General features: G+C 39.4%; 2 protein-coding genes and 1 long non-coding RNA gene across 3 annotated transcripts; all 3 read left to right on the forward strand.

The window, feature by feature from the left end:
* Positions 1-696: 696 nt before the first annotated feature.
* LOC118496384 lies at positions 697-18890 on the forward strand. The gene is made up of 2 exons (XR_004898958.1): positions 697-1260; positions 18501-18890. It is a non-coding gene; the product is annotated as an uncharacterized LOC118496384 (long non-coding RNA).
* Positions 4063-8942, forward strand: snrpg (small nuclear ribonucleoprotein polypeptide G). The gene is made up of 4 exons (XM_031286188.2): positions 4063-4249; positions 4458-4480; positions 6734-6858; positions 8716-8942. The coding sequence occupies exons 1-4, from the start codon at positions 4218-4220 to the stop codon at positions 8764-8766; spliced, it is 231 nt and encodes a 76-aa protein (XP_031142048.1). The 5' UTR covers positions 4063-4217; the 3' UTR covers positions 8767-8942.
* On the forward strand, positions 9575-18560 carry LOC116040659 (pyridoxal phosphate binding protein). The gene is made up of 8 exons (XM_031286186.2): positions 9575-9785; positions 10954-11061; positions 11182-11217; positions 13958-14033; positions 14116-14256; positions 15312-15454; positions 16726-16824; positions 17428-18560. The coding sequence occupies exons 1-8, from the start codon at positions 9696-9698 to the stop codon at positions 17629-17631; spliced, it is 897 nt and encodes a 298-aa protein (XP_031142046.1). The 5' UTR covers positions 9575-9695; the 3' UTR covers positions 17632-18560.
* Positions 18891-19478: the final 588 nt, after the last annotated feature.

Here is a 19478-nt window from a genome sequence, read left to right on the forward strand (position 1 = left end):
GTAAAGCCAACAGGTTCACTGTGATGGATTACCTGTGACCAGCCAGTCTGCAGGTCACTTTCGATAGTTTAATGAAATCCATTGAAACCTGTAGGGTCAGTGTAACGCTTATCAGTTCAATTTTCTAAGCACAAACAGACATTTGGAAAAACAGAAAAATGGGTTAAAATATCCAATTTTTCATTTTTTTCCACCTTGACAAATTAAAAAATTGGATCTTTAACCTGTTTTTCCAATTTTTTGTTTTTATTCAGAGGATCAGAAATTGAGAAAATTACAAAATTGCGTCTGAGCTCCAATTATTCAATACTGCCATGGTATTATCTTCCTCTACTTTGCGGAATATGCAGGTCATTAACTGCATATGGACCAAAAAAAACTAAAAACTGATAGACTTTGGGGTCAGAGGTGCTTGCAACTGATGGTTTCGAGTGGGGGGGGCGGGGCGTAGCTAAGCGGAACGAGGGAGAGAATACCATTGCAGTATTGAATAATTGGAGCTCAGATGCAATTTTGTAATTTTCTCAATTTCTGATCCTCTGAATAAAAACAGAAAATTGGAAAAACAGTTTAAAGATCCAATTTTTTAATTTGTCAAGGTGGGAAAAAAATTCAAAATCGGATATTGGAACCCATTTTTCTGTTTTTCCAAATGTCCGTTTGTGCTTAGAAAATTGAAGTGATAAGCGTTACACTGACCCTGTAGCAGCCTGGAAGTATGCTTCTTTAAAAGAGTTTGTCATATCCACTCTACTTTACTATCACTGACGCCACAGTTTTGGTACAGATCAGGACCTTGTTTCCCTAAAACATTTTGAAGCTAAAATGCGCTTAGCCCATAAACTTACAATGGGACTGAGGTCATCTTGGCCTTAAGGTGCTTTTTTTGGGGGGAAACGAGACCCTCTGCACAACCATGGTACGTTCTAGCCAAAGCACTGCCACAGATATCTTGTTTATTAGAGTCTATTTTTACACCAGACATCTGGAGTGCTTTAGCTAAGTAAGGTCAGAAATGTCTTTTTACTTAATTTTAGTTATTCTTCTTACAATTTTGGCAATAATTAGTCATAAATAAGTAGATTGGTGGAAACTCTGGTGTGTCACTTGCTGGATTGTCACCGTTGTGTGTTGGACCCGGGTATTTGCATTGAAGTTGTAGCACTGCTTAGGGCACTCTATGGAAATGTAGTGATTTCATCATTTGATCAATGTAGTGACTGGTCACCTATTTGCAAGTGCTGTCCCAAGGTATAAAATGTTATGTTTTGAGCATTCTTATTTGCTGTTTTGAGGTTCTGACATGTGATAGTTATTGATATAATCTATACAGTAGGGCTGGGTTTTTAAAAAAATCTAATTTTCATTTGAATGATCCGATATCGATTCATGAAATCCTGAGATTGATTTTTCAAGAGGCTCTGTTTTCAAGCTAGACTGAAGCTATTGGTGTCATATTGTAATTGTAATGTAATTCAATAAAATAATGTCATGCTAAATAACGCTAAGTCAGGCAACATTTTGGCAAGGGAAAAAAGAAAAGCACTTTTTTTCTGTCCATTTAACTGCTTTGGGGTCAGTTCTTAACGACAACATTCATATTTTTAATAATGCACCAAGTAAGAGAGTTCCTTGTACTATTGACATTATTAGTTCTTTGAGAATATTTTTTCACATCCAAGCGATATTGAATTAAATCAAATCAGGAAATCATTGGCGATACCCAGCCCTACTACTGGGTGAACAAACTTTGAATGGCTGTCATGGGTAGTTCTACCGAATACATAGCCCTTCATTACGGCCTGGCTTTTTAGCCGGCATGTATTTGGTGATGTTACCTAGCTATGCAAAACGATAGACTGACGGCAGCCCTTCAGTATGTCTGCGATGCTTAATAAGTGCGCTTTGGTGAATGAACAAGGATCCACATTAAGGTTGTTGCTGTTGTTTTTCTTAAAGGTTTTCAGCTACTGTTTTCAAAGTTCTACTGTGAAAATGTATAAAATGATTTAATATGTTTTGAAGGTCTTTTGTAAATTAGTTTATGGCTCTTTAGAAAACAGAATTAAAATAATTCTCATGAGATGTTTTGTCTTGGGTTCTGTATACTGATTTTGTGAGTACGGTCACTTTTTTTCATACTGGTAAACTGGCTGGTTATTAAGTTCCTGAGCACTTTACATGGAATCGCCATTTCTCTGCAAAGTACACCATCCACACCGTTTACTACACTGTTTATCATTCTTTGCATGCCGTTTACTAACTTGTTTAAAACTCAGGGACGAGACCTTGCACTAAACATGATAGTAATGTATTATCTAGGTTCTAGAGAAGCACACAAAAATGTTATAAAACATTGAATGTAGTCCAACTGTGGTGCTTAAATAGTTTGTATTAAAGTGCAAGGTCTCGTCCCTGGCTGCTTGGACTATCTACAAAAATAAAGCATGTCAAACATCTTTAATTTTCTAGAAGATGTTTTGGTCAGTTAATTATGGAGATTACCTATGAAAAAAAAATCTTGAGCAGTTTCGTTCCCCTCTTTTTTACGCTCAGAAAATACTTGAAATGCGTCTGCTGAAAATGTAATTTATGTACTTAAAAAGAAAAAAAAGCATTATTCTTAGACCATATCAGTTACTCAGTAAGGGCATTTGTTCCCAAACCCATTCAGTGCAGACGTTGGAAATTTAGACACAGCTCACTTGTGTGTACTGTAGCTATGATATGGATAGGTCCTTAACCTCCAACCGCTCCAGTGGCCAGCAGATCAGACTGTGGTTGTACTGGGCAGCTTCCAGGAATGAATGTGGAACTGTGTGAATGTGACAGGTCGTCGTTGAAAATGAGAAGTTGCTCTCAATCGACTTACCTGGACAAATAAAGGTTTAAAAAAAAAATGATGCAGTGACAGAAACTGAGAAGAACTCGAGGGAAATCCGTGTGGGGGGAATCAAAAAGCATGGCAAGCAGACTGTCCAAAGAGAAAGAAAGATGGAAGGTCCAAGAGAAGGATAAGCCACAATGAAGCAGCTATGAGAACTAATCGGGTGGGAAGCATGATGAGTAGCCTATTGTTTGTGTGCGGACAAGGGTAGGTCCTCAGCATTTGTGGCCATGGTGATATACTGTTGCTGAGGTGGAAAGGGAATTTGAGAGAAGTACTTCCAGTTCCTGGGGGCCTGCAAGAACATACAAGAAAATAATACATTCATGGGAACACCTTCATTCCCCAGGCTGTCAGGAAACCCCTCCCCTCCCCTCTGCCCCGTCTCCCCCCCTCATCAGGATCAGCACCGACCACTTTATAATAAAGACATTCAGGAACTCTTTTTATATATTGCACTTTTAACTATCTTCATCTTTAGTATTCTGTACTGTTTGATTTTGCCTTATATTTTCACTATTTAGAATGTATCACTGTATTGTACATATTACTTATCTTTTTAATTGTATATATAAATTATCTTTCTTTATCTTATTTGTATATATTTCTTTTTTTATATTATACTTGTACGTGTCCTTATTGCACCATAGGTCGGAGGGAAACGTATTTTCAATTGCTCTGTATGTCTGGGATATTGCAGAATTGACAATAAAGTTGACTTGACTTTACTTTTTTTATTTAAAAAAAACTCTCGTAGGGGAAAGAGACTATACATGCGTAGATACAATACAAATGTTGTCAATGTACAAGAAAGAATTACCTAAGCAAAAAAAACTAAAAGGGGGAACTACTTAAAAATACACCAGTCAAAAGCAAAAAGACTAGAGAAAATAAAATCAATATTTAGAGCGGCACACAAGGGGAGATTAATAATTAATCTTGGAAACAGTAGTTTCCAAGATATGTCACTACACATTTTTCTTTCAATTTTACTAGATTTGACCTTTTTCAGTGAGGAAAAAAACAATTTAAAATCATTTATAAACCAGACAAAGGTAGGCTTAGAACATCTCCACTGTCTTACTGCAATGAATATGATATTTACCCATAAGAATAATCATATTGACTAAATCTGATGACTTGACTTGAAGAACTAAAAGAAGAATGGAAGAAAAATAAACTCTCCCGGCCTCAAGGCGGCGGTGTGCAGACATGCAAGAAGTCGGTTTCCGGTTAACTTCCGGTACCTCAGCGCACGTTTTCCTTCCGCGGTTTTGTAAAACGACGAGCATACGAGCAGCTGTGTCGGCTTTTAGAAAATTAAGACAAAATGAGCAAAGCACATCCACCAGAGTTGAAGAAGTAAGTTATTGACCTTGTTTATTATAACCACATACTGTATAATTTGAGCTTGCTCTGTATTATATAAAGATTCAAGTCGTGCCCGCGCAGCAACCCTGCTACATTGTTTGCAACGGAAGCTAGCTAGCTAACAGCTATGTGCTAGCTGTGTAACTATCATGTGAGCCTCTGTAACATTAGTCCTCTTTTTATTTTTTCTTTCTCTTAGGTTCATGGACAAGAAGCTTTCATGTGAGTATAACTGTAGCTAAAAGCTGCTATTCAAACCCACTCGTGAAACTTGTTTCAGATGTGTATGAAAAAAACATACAGTATATGTCAACAACAAAGCTGAAAACATCAGAGGTGTAGTGCAAATTTAAATATGCGGGTTTTTTTTTTAACCTAATGCTTTTGTCACCCCTAAATGTATACATTAGTTACGGCTATTCGTGCAGTTTAGTGTCCCATATTCCCTATGGAAAATGGGTTAGGGTTAGGCGTTCAGTTATAATCCCGCAGATAGGTAGCTTTGGGACACTCATAAGACCCTCATCATTTGGGACACTCATAAGACCCTCATCATTTGGGACACTCATAAGACCCTCATCATTTGGGACACTCATAAGACCCTCATCATTTGGGACACTCATAAGACCCTCATCATTTGGGACACTCATAAGACCCTCATCATTTGGGACACCATCATTGGTCTTTGATGCTTTCAGGTCCTAGAAAGTTCTTCTTACAAACATGTTTTTTTAGATGAAGGGTTTTTGTACATGGGGAACAAAAAGCTGTACAATTGTCTAACCACACATTGAAAGGGCAGAAAGAGACAGAGATCCCTCTGAGCAACCGATGACTATAAAAAAAAATAGAATAAATCAGCAGTCTTTGGTAAAAGAAAACTGGAAGCTTGACATCAAAACGTGTGCAGATTTAAATAGGAACAGGTTCCTGTTTCAGTGCCGAGCGCACAATGACGCAGCCCATGACAAGCTGGAGTTAACAGGCAGCGTGTTGCTTTAGCAACGCTTGGGTTAGCACTATTGGAATGTCAGCTGAACATACTATTTAAACTAAGACAAGACATTTAAACTGAGGAGGAACAGTGATTAAACCTGTGCCTGTAACCCTTATTTAAAAAAAAAAAAAAAAGTTGACCAACTGCCACTTCGCTTGTTTTCAAGCCATGATGTCTCTCTCTTTCTCATGGGTGGGCCAAATTCTCTGGGCGGGCAAAGCAGAGAAAGGGGAGGTAACCTTCCTCCTTATGACGTCATAAAGGGAAGATTCCAGATCGGCCCATCTGAGCTTTCATTTTCTGAAAGGCAGGACCGGATACTATCACCATTTCTAGCCACTGGGAGACCATAGACAGGCTGGGGGAACTCATATTAATGTTAAAAAACCTCATAAAGTGACATTTTCATGGCATGGGACCTTTTTAAGTAATTGCCATTTCTTTGTTTAACAGCAATTCATTGCTAACATTAGCTAAGGTCCTAAGAGGTATTACTGTTGATGGTAATTGTTATTTTATGTTCATTTAAGAAAAACATGTTTTATGATAATAATAAAAAGAAGAGGCGTGGTTTACTTCATAGGCTGTGTGCCTGTGTTACTACATTATCTGGATCAAATGACAGGGATGTATAATCAAAATATGTACAGGGCTCCAGACTAACTTTTTTTCACTAGGAGCACAGTGGCCCCCAACTGAAAATTTTAGGGGCACAACCAGAAAATGTAGGGGCACAAACCGTTAATCAACATGCTAACCAAATATTCACATTCTACAAATTTCCACTGTATTACTAATAAATACTTAATATATATAATATATTACATGCAGAAATTACAATGTGCTGTTTCAAATTCAGTGTCACATTATATTGTGCACTTTTGAAGATGCAACATAGAAGGTAAACCAACAGCACCATCGCTGTTTTGACAGTACAAATATTACAAGAAATATACCATATATACATTCAGAATTTAAAAAAAAAAAAAAAAAAAAAGTGCTTAGTAACCTTTCGGTCATTTCACAGTTAAAAAAAACAAATGTATGTAAACATTAGGGGTCGAGCTGGCTTTTGAATTTGGTGAAGGGTAGTTCCTCCTCAGCAACGAAGTAGGCCATGTTAAATTTCAACATCTCTGCCTCATCTGCACTCTGATTTACAGCCTCTTGTCTTCTAAAAGCAACCGGCAGTGGCGTTGCTTTTTCATTTATTAACATGTCACTGCATACTCTATGCTTGAGGCTAAGATTGTGTTTAACTAGTGCATTGTGTTTAAACTGCGAAGTGCCTGCACTGTCAGCAAACTTTGTCGTTTTACATTATTACATACATATTTTTAAATTTGACTGAAAAACAATTATTTTGTCAATCGCAATTATTTCTGAGACGATTAATTGTACAGCACATTTTGGAATGATTGCAGCTTTAATTAAACCGAACGTGGACGATTCATCAGTGATTTCTTTTGTCCTTTTAGTGAAGCTGAACGGAGGCAGACACGTGCAGGGCATCCTGCGCGGGTTCGACCCCTTTATGAACATGGTGCTGGATGACTCTCTGGAGATGGGCCCAGGAGGACAACAGAACACCATCGGAATGGTGGTCAGTACCTTAGCTCGTCTTAGGGCTCCTGCACACTGCCTGCGTGGCGTTTCTGTTGCGTGGCGTTTTCTGTCATGCATGTCTTTGCACACCAGAAACGTGTCTGACGCTGTTTCACATAAACATAAATATATACTGATTTGATTACAGCAAAGACAACGTCGGCAGTATTGACAGCAAAATAGTTATGTATATATATATATATGTATGTATGTATGTATATAATTTGTTCTGTATTGACAGGTGCAATATTTGAAAATCTTTTTTTTTTTAAATTACATTTATGTCAAAACCTAGAGACTTTCAAACATCAAAATGTCCTTTATTAATGACATAAAAACATCTTTTCCTATTCTATTTTGCCTGGAAACGCTTCCAACACGCTTGCGTGTCGTGTGAAAAATAGGAGTTGGTTCTATTTCTAGCATGCACGCATTTTCGGCGCGGTTCGAGCCGCGCCTGAGACGTGTGTGTCACGCAGGCAGCGTGAAAGCTCTAACCTGTTACCATGGGAGCCAAAATAAAAACGGACACGCCACGCAGCCAGTGTGCAGGAGGCCTTACTCTGTATTTTTCCTATAGTCAGTAAAGACCATGAAAAGAACAGGGCTGTGTTTGAAATCACTCCCTTTCTACTATAAAGTGCACCGTATTTACCCTCTGCCATTTTGTTTGGTGGTCCAAATTTTACATTGACCACCACAATGACTTTTAAGTGTTAGAATTCTCAATTTAATGCTCACTATAGAGTAAGCTATTTTGTGTACGTTAAAGCTGGGGTGGGTTCTTGATATTTGGCGTTGTTGCCTATAACAAGCTTTCAGCACATTGTAATTTAAACTTTATATATGTTCACACTGTACTCCAATAGCATTTGTACAATATATTGTTTTAGCAACAATCTCTTTAACCCAATCTTGCTTTACTTTAACGTAAATTTCTATTTCTTGCACTTGCTATTTTCCTTTATACACTTATCGCCTAGTTTCTTACTCTTTTAATACTTTTAATACCTTAAATCTGACTGTGAGCAACTGCAACTTATCAACCACAGGTCATCTTCAGAGAGAGAGTGCTTTCCTATTGGCTCTTCTGCAGATGCACGTGCACGTCCCATTGGTGAAAGTTCTGTTTTCTGTAGCCAAAGGCTCAGGGCTGCAACTAATTCAAGGCTAAACTATTAGATAAGAGACTTTATGGTGATCAATCGATATACAATTCACATCAATCTATATACGATTCACACACGCATTCCACAAAACTCATAAAGGAATAAAAATATGTTTCAGTTAATGTCCGCTCCCTGGACGTTTTACTGGAGTTAGCCTTTAGCCTAGCACAAACGCCGGCTTGTTTTTGTGTGTGTGTTTTTGTGTGTGTGTGTGTACGTGTGTACTATATTTTTACATTTTTAACTGTCTAGTGTGTAATTGTGTGTTGTTCATACTATAAAATGATTTATTGTTTGTCTTTGTTGAATAGTACAGAAGACAAAGCTTAAAAAAAAAAATCCAATCGCAATATTTGGGGGGGAAAAATCGCAATTAGATTATTTTCAAAAATCGTCCAGCCCTAATACATATGCTTATTTGGTTTATAGTTTGTCTATTTGTGTTGTCTTGAATGCTATGGTTACTGTGTCATCTTTCTTTGATTTGGGGGTGGAGGGGGGGTGTTCATGTTGTAAATTGTATGTTTTGTATACCGTTAAAAAAATTAATAAAAACGATTAATCGCAAAAACAAATCTCAGGATGAACAGTATCAAGGTGCTGTGACGTTAGGGAGCTCTATTTTTCCCTCTGGAAAGTCTCTTACAGTAAATGCAGTGTGTTAACTGTGGTCTGATCTCTCATAGGTCATCAGAGGAAACAGCATCATCATGTTGGAGGCCTTGGAGAGAGTATGAGAGGAGACAGCTGCAGATGAAGAGAACGATTAACACCTTTTTTACATTCTGTTATTGCTGAAAAGCAATTGTGTGTCTTTAAATTGTAACATTATCTGATATCCATTGAAAGGAATGTTTTGTTCGGACATTTTTTGACTTGCGTTATCTTGTGAATAAATCTGTTTTTCTTTGTATTCTGTGTGTGCATTCAGTTTATGTACAGTATATAACCACCATATTATTGCCGGAAGTTAAGTTCTATTCACATATGGTACTGTAGCCCATGGCTTTGTTATGGGAACAACAGGTAGATTATTGACAATATGAACCATATGCTAAATATGAGAATTTAGTTTGGTTTGGGTATGGCAATTTACAAGCTCAAAAAAAATTCCATGAAGCTCCCATCTACCAAAATCTCTCTACTTTCAAAGTCAGGATCAGCTCCAACAGCTGTTCTTTAGCTGATAGCACTTGAGTACAGATAGTACAGGCTGGGTCCCTCTCTCACTGGTCATTTTGGATCTTACTGTGATTATTTTCCACCGAGTGGTGTTAACTGAGGAGGGACATTCGTTTCAATGCCTTTTTTTTTTTTAAAAGCAACAACTTTTGGGGTAACCTTAAAAGACATTTGTGTATAAAAACTGTACTTATAATAAAATATTGAATAAAACGTCAACTTTGTTTTCCATAAAAATACCAAACCTATCCTAGAAAATGTGTGGTGGTCTGCCAAAGCGAAGCCAGACCTTACTCCACAGCGCTGTGGAGATACTTGGGAGAGTCGGAGACTGAAATGCTGAAGCCGGAACAATAGGGGGCGCTATCTGAAGTACACTCCATATTGGGACGCACTTCCTCCTTTTACGACTTTTATTTTGAAAGCCAATTGTCGTCATCGCAGACACGTTCGTTTACGTTCTATGTCGTAGCCGTTTGACTGTATGTGGAAAGTAGCAATGTCGGAGGAGGTTAGGAAGGCGCTACAGTCGGTAGTGGAACGGGTGAACCAGGCGGCGGCACGGCGTCCCAAGGTAACTACAGCCCGGGAGGCTCCGCTCCGGAGCACCGCTGCCGTCGCTCCACTCTCGGGGTCCGAAAAAGTCGTGCTGCGGTAGCACGAGTCGTTATGTAAGGCTGCCAAACACCTCAACCTTTGGATGGGAGTTAATCGGGCTTGTGGCAGCACTTTCATACATAACACCATGCATGGTTATGCATGGTTATTTGTGGCAGCACAACATGCGTAGGGGCAGGATGTTTGAGCTTACATACTCAAGCTGCATGCTCGTTTTTGCATAGAAACAATGCCTGGAATCATGGTTTTATGATCGGCATTTGCCATATTTGTAGGCTAAGCATTTACACGACCACGCTTTTGACCAGCCTCTCCTCACCACATCTCTGTGAAAGATGTCCGCTAGTGAAGATGTCATTTTTTATAAAGTGCTCCCCTATTAAAATATCAAGGTTGGTATCTAGGTCAAGCATGTAGGAATGCACAGCATCTCTCCGATATCATCCAGATGTCTCTGTGGCTTGTTACCAATAACCTAAATGATTAGCAGAGCTGACTGCATATGACGTGTAGCAACATGTGAACATAGTAGGGGTGTAAGGATACATCGATCTGGATCACCAATACATCATTTAATGATTCACGATCCAATATTATCGCTGCAAAGTGAAAATATCTGTACATTTATCTATAAGATGCCCCTTTATTTTAAATTTCCACTTTATATTTGTTCCTTTTTCTCCAAAACAATAGTTTGTTTTTAATTTAAAAGTTTTATTTAAATGTCTTGAAAAGCTCAGTGATCAAAATTGTCAAATCATATTTTAGTTGCTTTTTTGAGTTGCTATCAATGTAACTGTTTAATGATATCGTCTCACATCGATCGCAGGCCCCTGAATTGAATCAAAATTGTACCTTGACAGACTTTAAGATATCAGCAAATTTATCGTATCGTCCAAAGAATCGATACATCGTATCGTAATAAAACCTGTGATTTACACCCGTAGGACATAGTAGCAGCTGGAAACGGTTGGTTTCCACATTGTTTTGCACGATCCTGACAGGGCTGAGTCACTGTTCTGCTAGAGCCAAAAGACCCCAGACCAACGTGCCGCATCACACGCTGACTCTCTCTACTGATACAGATGAAAAAAAAAAAATGAGCATGTGTTGTCCTTTCTCAGACACTACCAGCCGTGCCGCCCCGCCTCGTAGCTGTCAGCAAGACCAAACCCCCAGAGATGGTTGTGGAGGCCTACAGACAAGGGCAGCGTAACTTTGGAGAAAATTATGTGAGTATGAAATGCTGCTGGTCTGCAAAACTGTCCCAAGTTTCATTGCATAAACGTAAAACTCTTAGGGGAATACAAGTGGGATATGTAGAGATTGACCTCATCTTATCTCCGCTCCAGGTTAACGAACTTGTGGACAAAGCTTCAGACCCTCTGGTAGGTTTACGCATTTTATAAGGTAGAATTGACTTTCTTTTCCTGTGACAAAATGTTTACAGTATAGAGCTGCAAAGATGAATCGGTTAGTTGTCAACTATTAATCGCCAACTATTTTGATAATCGGTTAGATCTTTTTATGAAAAAAGTAAAAATTCTCTGATTCCAGCTTGTTACATGTGAATATTTTCTAGTTTCTTTACTCCCCCCTGACATTAAACTATATACATCTTTGAGGGTTTTTTTTTGTGATTAACAATTTTTTTTAGTTTTCATTTTTTTCACAAAACGTACATCAAGAAAAGATGACAGTAACTACAATATTCAAAACCATTCAACAGAATAGTGACAAAATGGACAACAAACCAAATAAACATATGTATAAATGACAACGCCATAGGCCCATCTTACATGTCTCTCCCCAGCACAAAGCTTCTTAGGAGCCCTCCAGAAAGCTCAGGTACTTTCCCCAATTTCTAGTCTAGATAGACATCCAATCTGGCAAACCGTTTATATGGCTTTTTTTTCAAAATCCGCCACTCTAGCCATCTCACAAGCCCACTCCTGGATTGACAGCACCCCTTCATTCCTCCATCCTCCTAGAAGAACCTGTCTGGCTATCATCAAACTAGTCTTGACTAGAGGTCGACCGATTCATCGGTTTTGCCGATTAATCGGCACCGATAGTTGATTGGTGGAACTATCGTTATCGGCAAAAATCCATACCGATGGTTGCGTCCGTTGCTGGAGCGGCTGAGAAGCACGCGCTGTCATTCATTACACAGTACGCGAGAGCTGAGAAGGGTCTGCTGGCATCATGCATTACAATAGCGGCCTCTAGAGGCGAAATAAAAACTATCACTGATGCCTGGTGGTGTTTATTTTCGACACGTGTTACTGCGCGCTGCACGGAGAGCACATGCTGTGCGGAGAAGGCTGACATCAGATGCTCGTTTAAAGCATCGACAGCAAAAAGGTATGTATACAGTACATATTAATTTGTTGAATAGATGCTGCATTAGTAGAGAAAGAACAGCACAACAGTATATTTGTTTGCTTTCGAGGCTGAGATGACGCTAAACATTAGCAGTAGGCTAACTTACCTCAAGCGGTTAAAACACTGACAAAAATATACGCAAGTCCGACCCAAATGTCAGAATCAGAACCCTAAAGGCTCGTCCACGATCCCAAACGGCACCTCTGATTCATATTTAGATCATTTAATAACAGTTAAACGTAGAGACCTACTGATTGCTGCAGCTAAAAGCTAACGAGTTAGCCGTCACGGGGGTGTCTTTGGTGTCTTTCTAGCCTCTACAGGTGATTTTCTATCCAGCCTGGAACTTGTGCCTTTTTTCGGGGTTGTTGAGCATTAAATCCAAACTGTTACATCCAAGATTTATCCACTTGATGTCCATAATTCATCACGTTTTCACATGTCATTTCTGCCGCTAACTCCGTGCTACCCATAGACAGTAGGTGCTACCGACAAGGGGATCTCCCATGATGCCTTTGTTTATGTTTTCAACCAATGGGAAGGCAGGTCCGTCACACATTATGCCTTATATGGGCATCCAAGCGAGAACAAATATATATATATATAGTATAAAGTGGGAAAGATAGATCCCTCCAGGTCAGAGATCATCTGTTACCGTTCTAAACCGTTCTACAGAGAAGAATGGCGTCACTGTTTTGAGATTGTTTGTCCTTTATATGAATTATAATGCTCATTATGTTTATTTTTGCACTGGATGACTCCAAATATGTAGGAGAACTGTTTTAGACAACACACATGCTTGTGTAGCATTGCTGTGGGTGTAATATCAATAAATATGACATTATTTTGATTATTGGCAAAAGCGTCTGGACTTTTTTTGAAACAATGTATGTATTTTGTCAACTGTATAAGTTATAAATACTATCGGTCGATTAATCGGTTATCGGCAAATACGGCCCAACCTAGCTATCGGTATCGGTAAAATCCACTATCGGTCGACCTCTAGTCTTGACCCAACTTATTATGCGCTTATCCATCCCATTTAGGATTGACCCATCTCCCAGACAGGCTTGTGCAAAATTCAGAATTTCAGAATTGGCCTCCATTCAATTCATGAATTGGAATTTGAAATGGAATTAAATTCATGGCAATTCAAAGAAAATTCCACACAGTTACACAACAGAAAGAATGTGTCGAATCTCACAAACATTCAGTGTTAGGAAGGTTACTTTGGAAATGTAATTGCATCTCATAAACACACTCCTGGATTGACGGCACTCCTTCATTCTTCCATCCTTCTTATGTGCTTATCCATCCCACTTAGGATTGACCCATCTCCCAGAACAAATAATCTTGGGCTGAATGGAACCTGGGTCCCTGCAACCCCACATAGGTTATCATGTAATTGTAATTTCCCCTTGCGGGATTAATAAAGTATACATTATTATTATTATTATTATTATTATTATGTATCCCAGTCCAAAATTCCTGTACCTTTTCACAGGACCATCAGACATGAAGTAATTGGCCGTCCTCTGTCTTACATGACAAAAAAAGACATTTGAGGACGTCATGTTGGGCTTCGGGAAACACTGATTGAAATTTTTCACAATTTTCGGACATTTTATAGACCAAACAACTATTCAATTAATCGAGAAAAAAACCCAACAGATTAATCGCTGATGAAAATAATCGTTAGTTGCAGCCCTAATGCAGTGTTTCTTTTTTTTTTTTTTCTTCAAGATTTTAGACTCGTGTCCAGATATCAAGTGGCACTTTATCGGCCATCTACAGAAGAACAATGTCAACAAACTTTTGGGTGAGTGATTGTCAAACTCTCCTGCTCCAGCTGCATGTTAAACAGCCTTGCGCTGACCGAGTCTTGTGTTTCTGTATCCCAGGCGTGCCAAACCTGTTCCTTGTGGAGACGGTCGACTCGGCCAAACTGGCTGACAGGGTCAACAGCTCGTGGCAGCGCGTCAGAGGAGCCAGCGCACAGAGGTTAAAGATCATGGTGCAGCTCAACACCAGCGGAGAACAGAGTTAGTGTTCAATTCCACTTTATTTCAGACACACGGGTCCATATCGGTATAAAAAATATGTCAAACGCAACAACACAGACGAGACAAAAAAGTTTTATGTTGACTTCACCACTCTTGTTTTGGGAGATGATGTCGAACACGTGCTAAGAAAACAAACAGTCACTTGTTCACTAGTCTATATCAACTACGTTTCATTTCCAGGATTGTTCAGGTGCCGCTGGAAATTACGCCGGATGTCCGTTACCTTCCGCTTTCTTTGTGTTGGCATTATTCTAAACTCCGGTGGATTTATGAGGACTAGGGTTAAAGGACAATTCTGGCGCAAAACGAACCTAGGGGTTAATAACAGACGTGTACCCACTCGATCGCTCTCTGGGACATGTTTTCATGCTAATCAAATGTGTTTGTAGCTTGAAACAAGCTAGCACGGACCGCTGATTAGCTTACAACGCTAGTATTTCGGGGCACAGGGAAAGTAAAAATAAATCGCTTATTATACCACTAAAAAGGCTCAAAATATCACCACACCACACAACGGTGGCATAATGAGGGTCCCTAAATGTTAACCGAAGCATTGAGAACTTTTTAAGTGTACAGACAGTTTATTAAAAAAATTGTTTATAAAGACAGTCGCGTTCTCGTATACAGGCGGCCGCCGTCTTGGGAGCTACTGTCTTTCTAAACTGTCTTTTTAATAAACTGTCTGTACACTTACAATGTTCAGACAACTGCTCCTCAGATCTCTGCAGGGTAAATCCAGACAGCTAGCTAGACTATCTGTCCAATCTGAGTTTTCTGTTGCACGACTAAAACAACTTTTGAACGTACACGTTCCACCAAAACAAGTTCCTTCCCGAGGCTATTTTGCAGCGGCACCGTTGCTCTATCCGGAGCCTAGCGCCGCCCAAGATGATCGTGATTGGTTTAAAGAAATGCCAATAAACCAGAACAATGTTGTTGTGGACTAGCCAGACCCTCCTATGCCACGCTGTGGAGGAAGGTCTGGCAATGCGAGACTACTTATTCACTAACAGTACATTGAATGTTTGTTGTAGGTAAACATGGGCTGCCGCCAGAGGAGACGGTGAACACAGTTAAACACATTGTGTCCCAGTGCTCTGCCCTGCACTTCTTAGGACTCATGACCATTGGACGCTACGGCTACGACCTCACCCTGGGGCCCAATCCGGACTTTCAGGTACAAAAGACTGATGAAAACACCATTTTGTGTTTTAACTTTCATTCTGTGTGCACCAATCGTACAGTGGTAAACTATTTAACATGTATTCATGAGGACAATGAACATTAATCAACATTTCTGTAAATGTGCCAGTGTTAGCCGGCCGGCTAATTTTCAACTGTAGTCGTAGTTACGTAGCATGCATGTCTTTATGGTGGGAGGAAACCTGGAGCACCCAGAGGAAACCCACGGTAAAGACGGGGAGAACATGCAAACTCCACACAGAAAGGCCCTGCCTGGACCAGGGATCAAACCTACTTGCTGTGAGGCAGCAGTGCTAACCACTGAGTCACCGTGCCGCCCATTAGATCAATACTATAGTGAACTAAAACAACAATATTGGTGTGTATTTAAAGCAACAATAAAAACCTAGATATCCCCAGTTTGAGCATAATTAATGCCAAATTAAGACTGGTGTGAAGAAGATGTCTGCTGTATATCTACAGTTTACTAAAACCCTACACTAGGCAACAAAATATGTCCTTTAGTCGATTCAACCAATCATAAAAATGCCACATTGAAATAATTTCTTTTGCTAATAGGTGGTTGGTTGGTTTGGCCCATTGACTGTTAATATTAATGGACAAAGCATCCGGTTCAGCGAAGTGCTGCAAATGCGGAAGTGCCTTAAACCTGCATTCTATCTGAATTCCAGCAGGGGGAGACACGTGCGGTTGCAAAAGGAGTTCGGTAGACATAGAAGTCTATGAGAAAGTGACCCACTTCTCACTTGATTTATTACCTCAGTAAACATCTTCATAATGAGTTTATGGTCTCAATCGCTAGTTTTAAGTCTTCTGCAACACAGAATGATGGTCATTTTTTGAATTATGGTCTCGATTTTAAAATCGGCGATAAAGCAGGGGGTGTTTTAGGGCGTGGCTATGATGTGATTGACAATTCGCGGCCCGTCTTATATGTAATATAACTATTGGACAAAGATATATTTAAAACCTAGCGAAGCTGTGGCCGGGTTACCTCAGTCGGTAGAGCAGGCGCATATATATATAGAGGTTTACTCCTCGACGCAGCGGCCGCAGGTTCGACTCTGACCTGCGGCCCTTTGCTGCATGTCATTCCCCCTCTCTCCCCTTTCATGTCTTCATCTGTCCTGTGAAAATAAAGGCCTAAAAATGCCCCAAAAAAGAATCTTAAAAAAAAAAAAAAAAAAAAACCTAGCGAAGCTAAATCTTACCTTGAATTATAATCTCAACGTGTGCCTCCTGTAGATGCTGCTGAGTCGGAGGCAGGAGGTGTGTGACGCTCTGAAGCTGCCTCTGGAGGACGTCGAGCTCAGCATGGGTATGTCCACAGATTTTGAACACGCGGTGAGTACCACTCCTTATCAGCATTTATAAACTCTACTTAGGCACAAACATGGAAGCAAGTCATAGCTGGAATGAATTCCACTCTTTGAAAACTCTGCTAGGCAAGCTTTTCATTTGTTTGTTTGAGGAGTTCACAAATTCACATAAGGTACTTAATAGGGGTGTGCAAAAAAAATCGGTCACAGAAGGCTTGTATCATGTGGACGCGCCGACAGTTTTGTTGCCATTACTTAGAATTCCTCATGTGGATGACAGAAACTACACACTATAGCTTTAAGTGACCTGTATTTAAAAAAAACACACACACACACACATATATATATATATATATATATATATATATATATATATATATATATATATATTCAGATTGCTAAAACTCACTTTAAGTCAGACTTACTGAATTTGAGTCATTTGTATATAGTGCTATGAATATTGGACACTATTTGCATACATTACATGGCTATTATTAGATTTGATAACTCTTATTAATCCTTGTAAGTCAGTACATCATACTCATTAAGACTCTCTTGCTGTCTAATGCGTTCACTGAGTTTTTTTTCCTGCACTTACATGTGTGTGTGTACTCCCCATGTATTGAAGATCGAGGTGGGCTCCACCAACGTGCGAGTGGGTAGCGTCATATTCGGCAACAGAGATTATCCCAACAGTGCAGCAAACACTCCAAATCCCAGCCCGGCCCCCAGCCCCAACCCCAGCCCGGCCCCCAGCCCGGAGAAAACAACCAAGGCGGTGTCCGAAGAGGCCGCCAAGAAGATGCAGCACCTCACTGTGTCTGGACACTAAGAAGAGCGTCTCCTCCTCTGATAAATCCCTTTTAAGAAAGAAAAGAAAAAAAAACACTCTTCACGTGCAAACTGAATAGAGCAGTGAAGCAGATGATTTCCACAGAGCCACGTGGAGCTATGATTGCAGAATTCGTGCATACTTTTAAAGTGTAATTGCCTAATCCTCTTCACTTTTTTCGTGTGCCCTTCTTGCTCTTTTAAGCATTACAAAGTGGCATTCAGTACAGAAGTAGTTCTACCTTCTTTTTTTTTTTTTAAGTAGTGTTACTAACCTATAGTGCTCTGACTTCCCTCCCACGGAACCGTCTCCTACAAGATTACCGGCTACAAGACAAATGTCCAACTATTGAAAACGTGGTGACATATGGAAAATGATTTCACACGAGTTTTCGAGAGAGCGAGGATTTGTTTGGGTTTGTTGTGCCGACGTGATATTTTCTACCTTTAAACACAACGTGTGGCCATGCTGAAATGGAGCTCGATTGTGTACAGTGTCCCAGAGATCAGGAATCCCACGCAGTACAATGTATGATTTTTGTTGTACAGAATGAAACAAAAGACTTGATTTAATAAATCACTTATCCCTTTATAATGGCATAGCATTGTCTGTTTGATATTGTTTTCTTATGGTGTTTCCAAATGTGACAGATCTCTATTCTTGATATCAACAAATCCAAGAGTAAACCTGAAGAAAGTTTTTTTTGGTTTGTGTGTAACAGTCTTGTGTCTGTGCTATGCTGTGGTGCATTGTTGGAGATGAGGGGGGGGGGGGAATCTATGCAAAGTGGTGATTTGATTTAGTTTGAGTAGATTTTTTTTTTTTTCCCACTGCAGCTATCATGGCATTGTCGCAGTGGTTTTTCAAAGATGTCACAAAGTCGGTGTGTTTTCATGTCTCCATAAAAAGTGCTTTCATTTTCAGTGATTAAAAAAAAATAATTATCGATTAAAGTGTAGTTGCTGTCTTAATGAGGCGTTTCAGCACTGTTTGGTTTGGAATCTTGTTCTGAGGGAAGACAAAGCCAAGCAATAAATGTTTGTTTTTTTTGTTGAAAATGTCTGCCATTTGCCGTGTATTTTTTTTGTAGTTAAGGCAAAGTTGCACAAATAATATCAGAGACAAAGTAGTTTGGCCAAAGTTTCTTTATTAAGCACACAAAGGTGACATCTGGACCACAGTGGAAATTAGAATCATTTTTAAAGTGATAATTCAACAACTTGAAAAATAATTTAATGCCCGAATTGCGTCTCAGGAAATGAACTCGTACCTACACTTTGCATGTTAAGAAAAAAAAAAAAGAAGTCGGCCTGGTTTAAGTGAACCCACTGACCTACTATAGTCACCTTCAAATGACTCATGAATCTGAATGAACAGAATTTGCAAAAGTATTGCAATGCTGTCTGGCATTGCTAAATGGAAACCACAATAGCTAATTGAAATGACAGTAAATTTGGCTTAAGCTCAGCAATAAAACAGGCCACGACTACTCAATAAATATGTTCTATGACACTAAAGAAACAAAACACCTGGTGACGCAATTGGAAAAACTTAAAAGGCATTTAATCCGTGTAAAAAGCATTAGAAAATGAACAGGGCAGTCAATCCACTATACCTGTTATGTACAACATACTGTAGAACCCTGTTAATAGATAGTGTATAACAAACTGTATCTACGGACTTAGCTCTGGTAAAATGTACAGGAAACTGAACTCTAGCTAGAAACTATATACAGTCGGTAGAAGGATGCGTGGTTACCCTCCATTTTGACCCTTCCATTTCACATTCATAAGCATTATATAAACACTAACATTTAGCTGTAAGCGGATATAAATACATTTAATAGT

The sequence above is a fragment of the Sander lucioperca genome, chromosome 12, assembly GCF_008315115.2.
Source record: "Sander lucioperca isolate FBNREF2018 chromosome 12, SLUC_FBN_1.2, whole genome shotgun sequence".
NCBI lineage: Eukaryota > Metazoa > Chordata > Actinopteri > Perciformes > Percidae > Sander > Sander lucioperca.

Excerpts from the sequence above, each read along its gene's own strand:
- snrpg (XM_031286188.2), top strand. The coding sequence starts at position 4,218 with ATGAGCAAAGCACATCCACCAGAGTTGAAGAA. Across the intron at positions 4,481-6,733 it reads CATGGACAAGAAGCTTTCAT|TGAAGCTGAACGGAGGCAGA; the intron begins GTGAGTATAACT and ends TTGTCCTTTTAG. Across the intron at positions 6,859-8,715 it reads AGAACACCATCGGAATGGTG|GTCATCAGAGGAAACAGCAT; the intron begins GTCAGTACCTTA and ends GATCTCTCATAG.
- LOC116040659 (XM_031286186.2), top strand. The coding sequence starts at position 9,696 with ATGTGGAAAGTAGCAATGTCGGAGGAGGTTAGGAAGGCGCTACAGTCG. Across the intron at positions 11,218-13,957 it reads ACAAAGCTTCAGACCCTCTG|ATTTTAGACTCGTGTCCAGA; the intron begins GTAGGTTTACGC and ends TTTTTCTTCAAG. Across the intron at positions 15,455-16,725 it reads GGCCCAATCCGGACTTTCAG|ATGCTGCTGAGTCGGAGGCA; the intron begins GTACAAAAGACT and ends TGCCTCCTGTAG.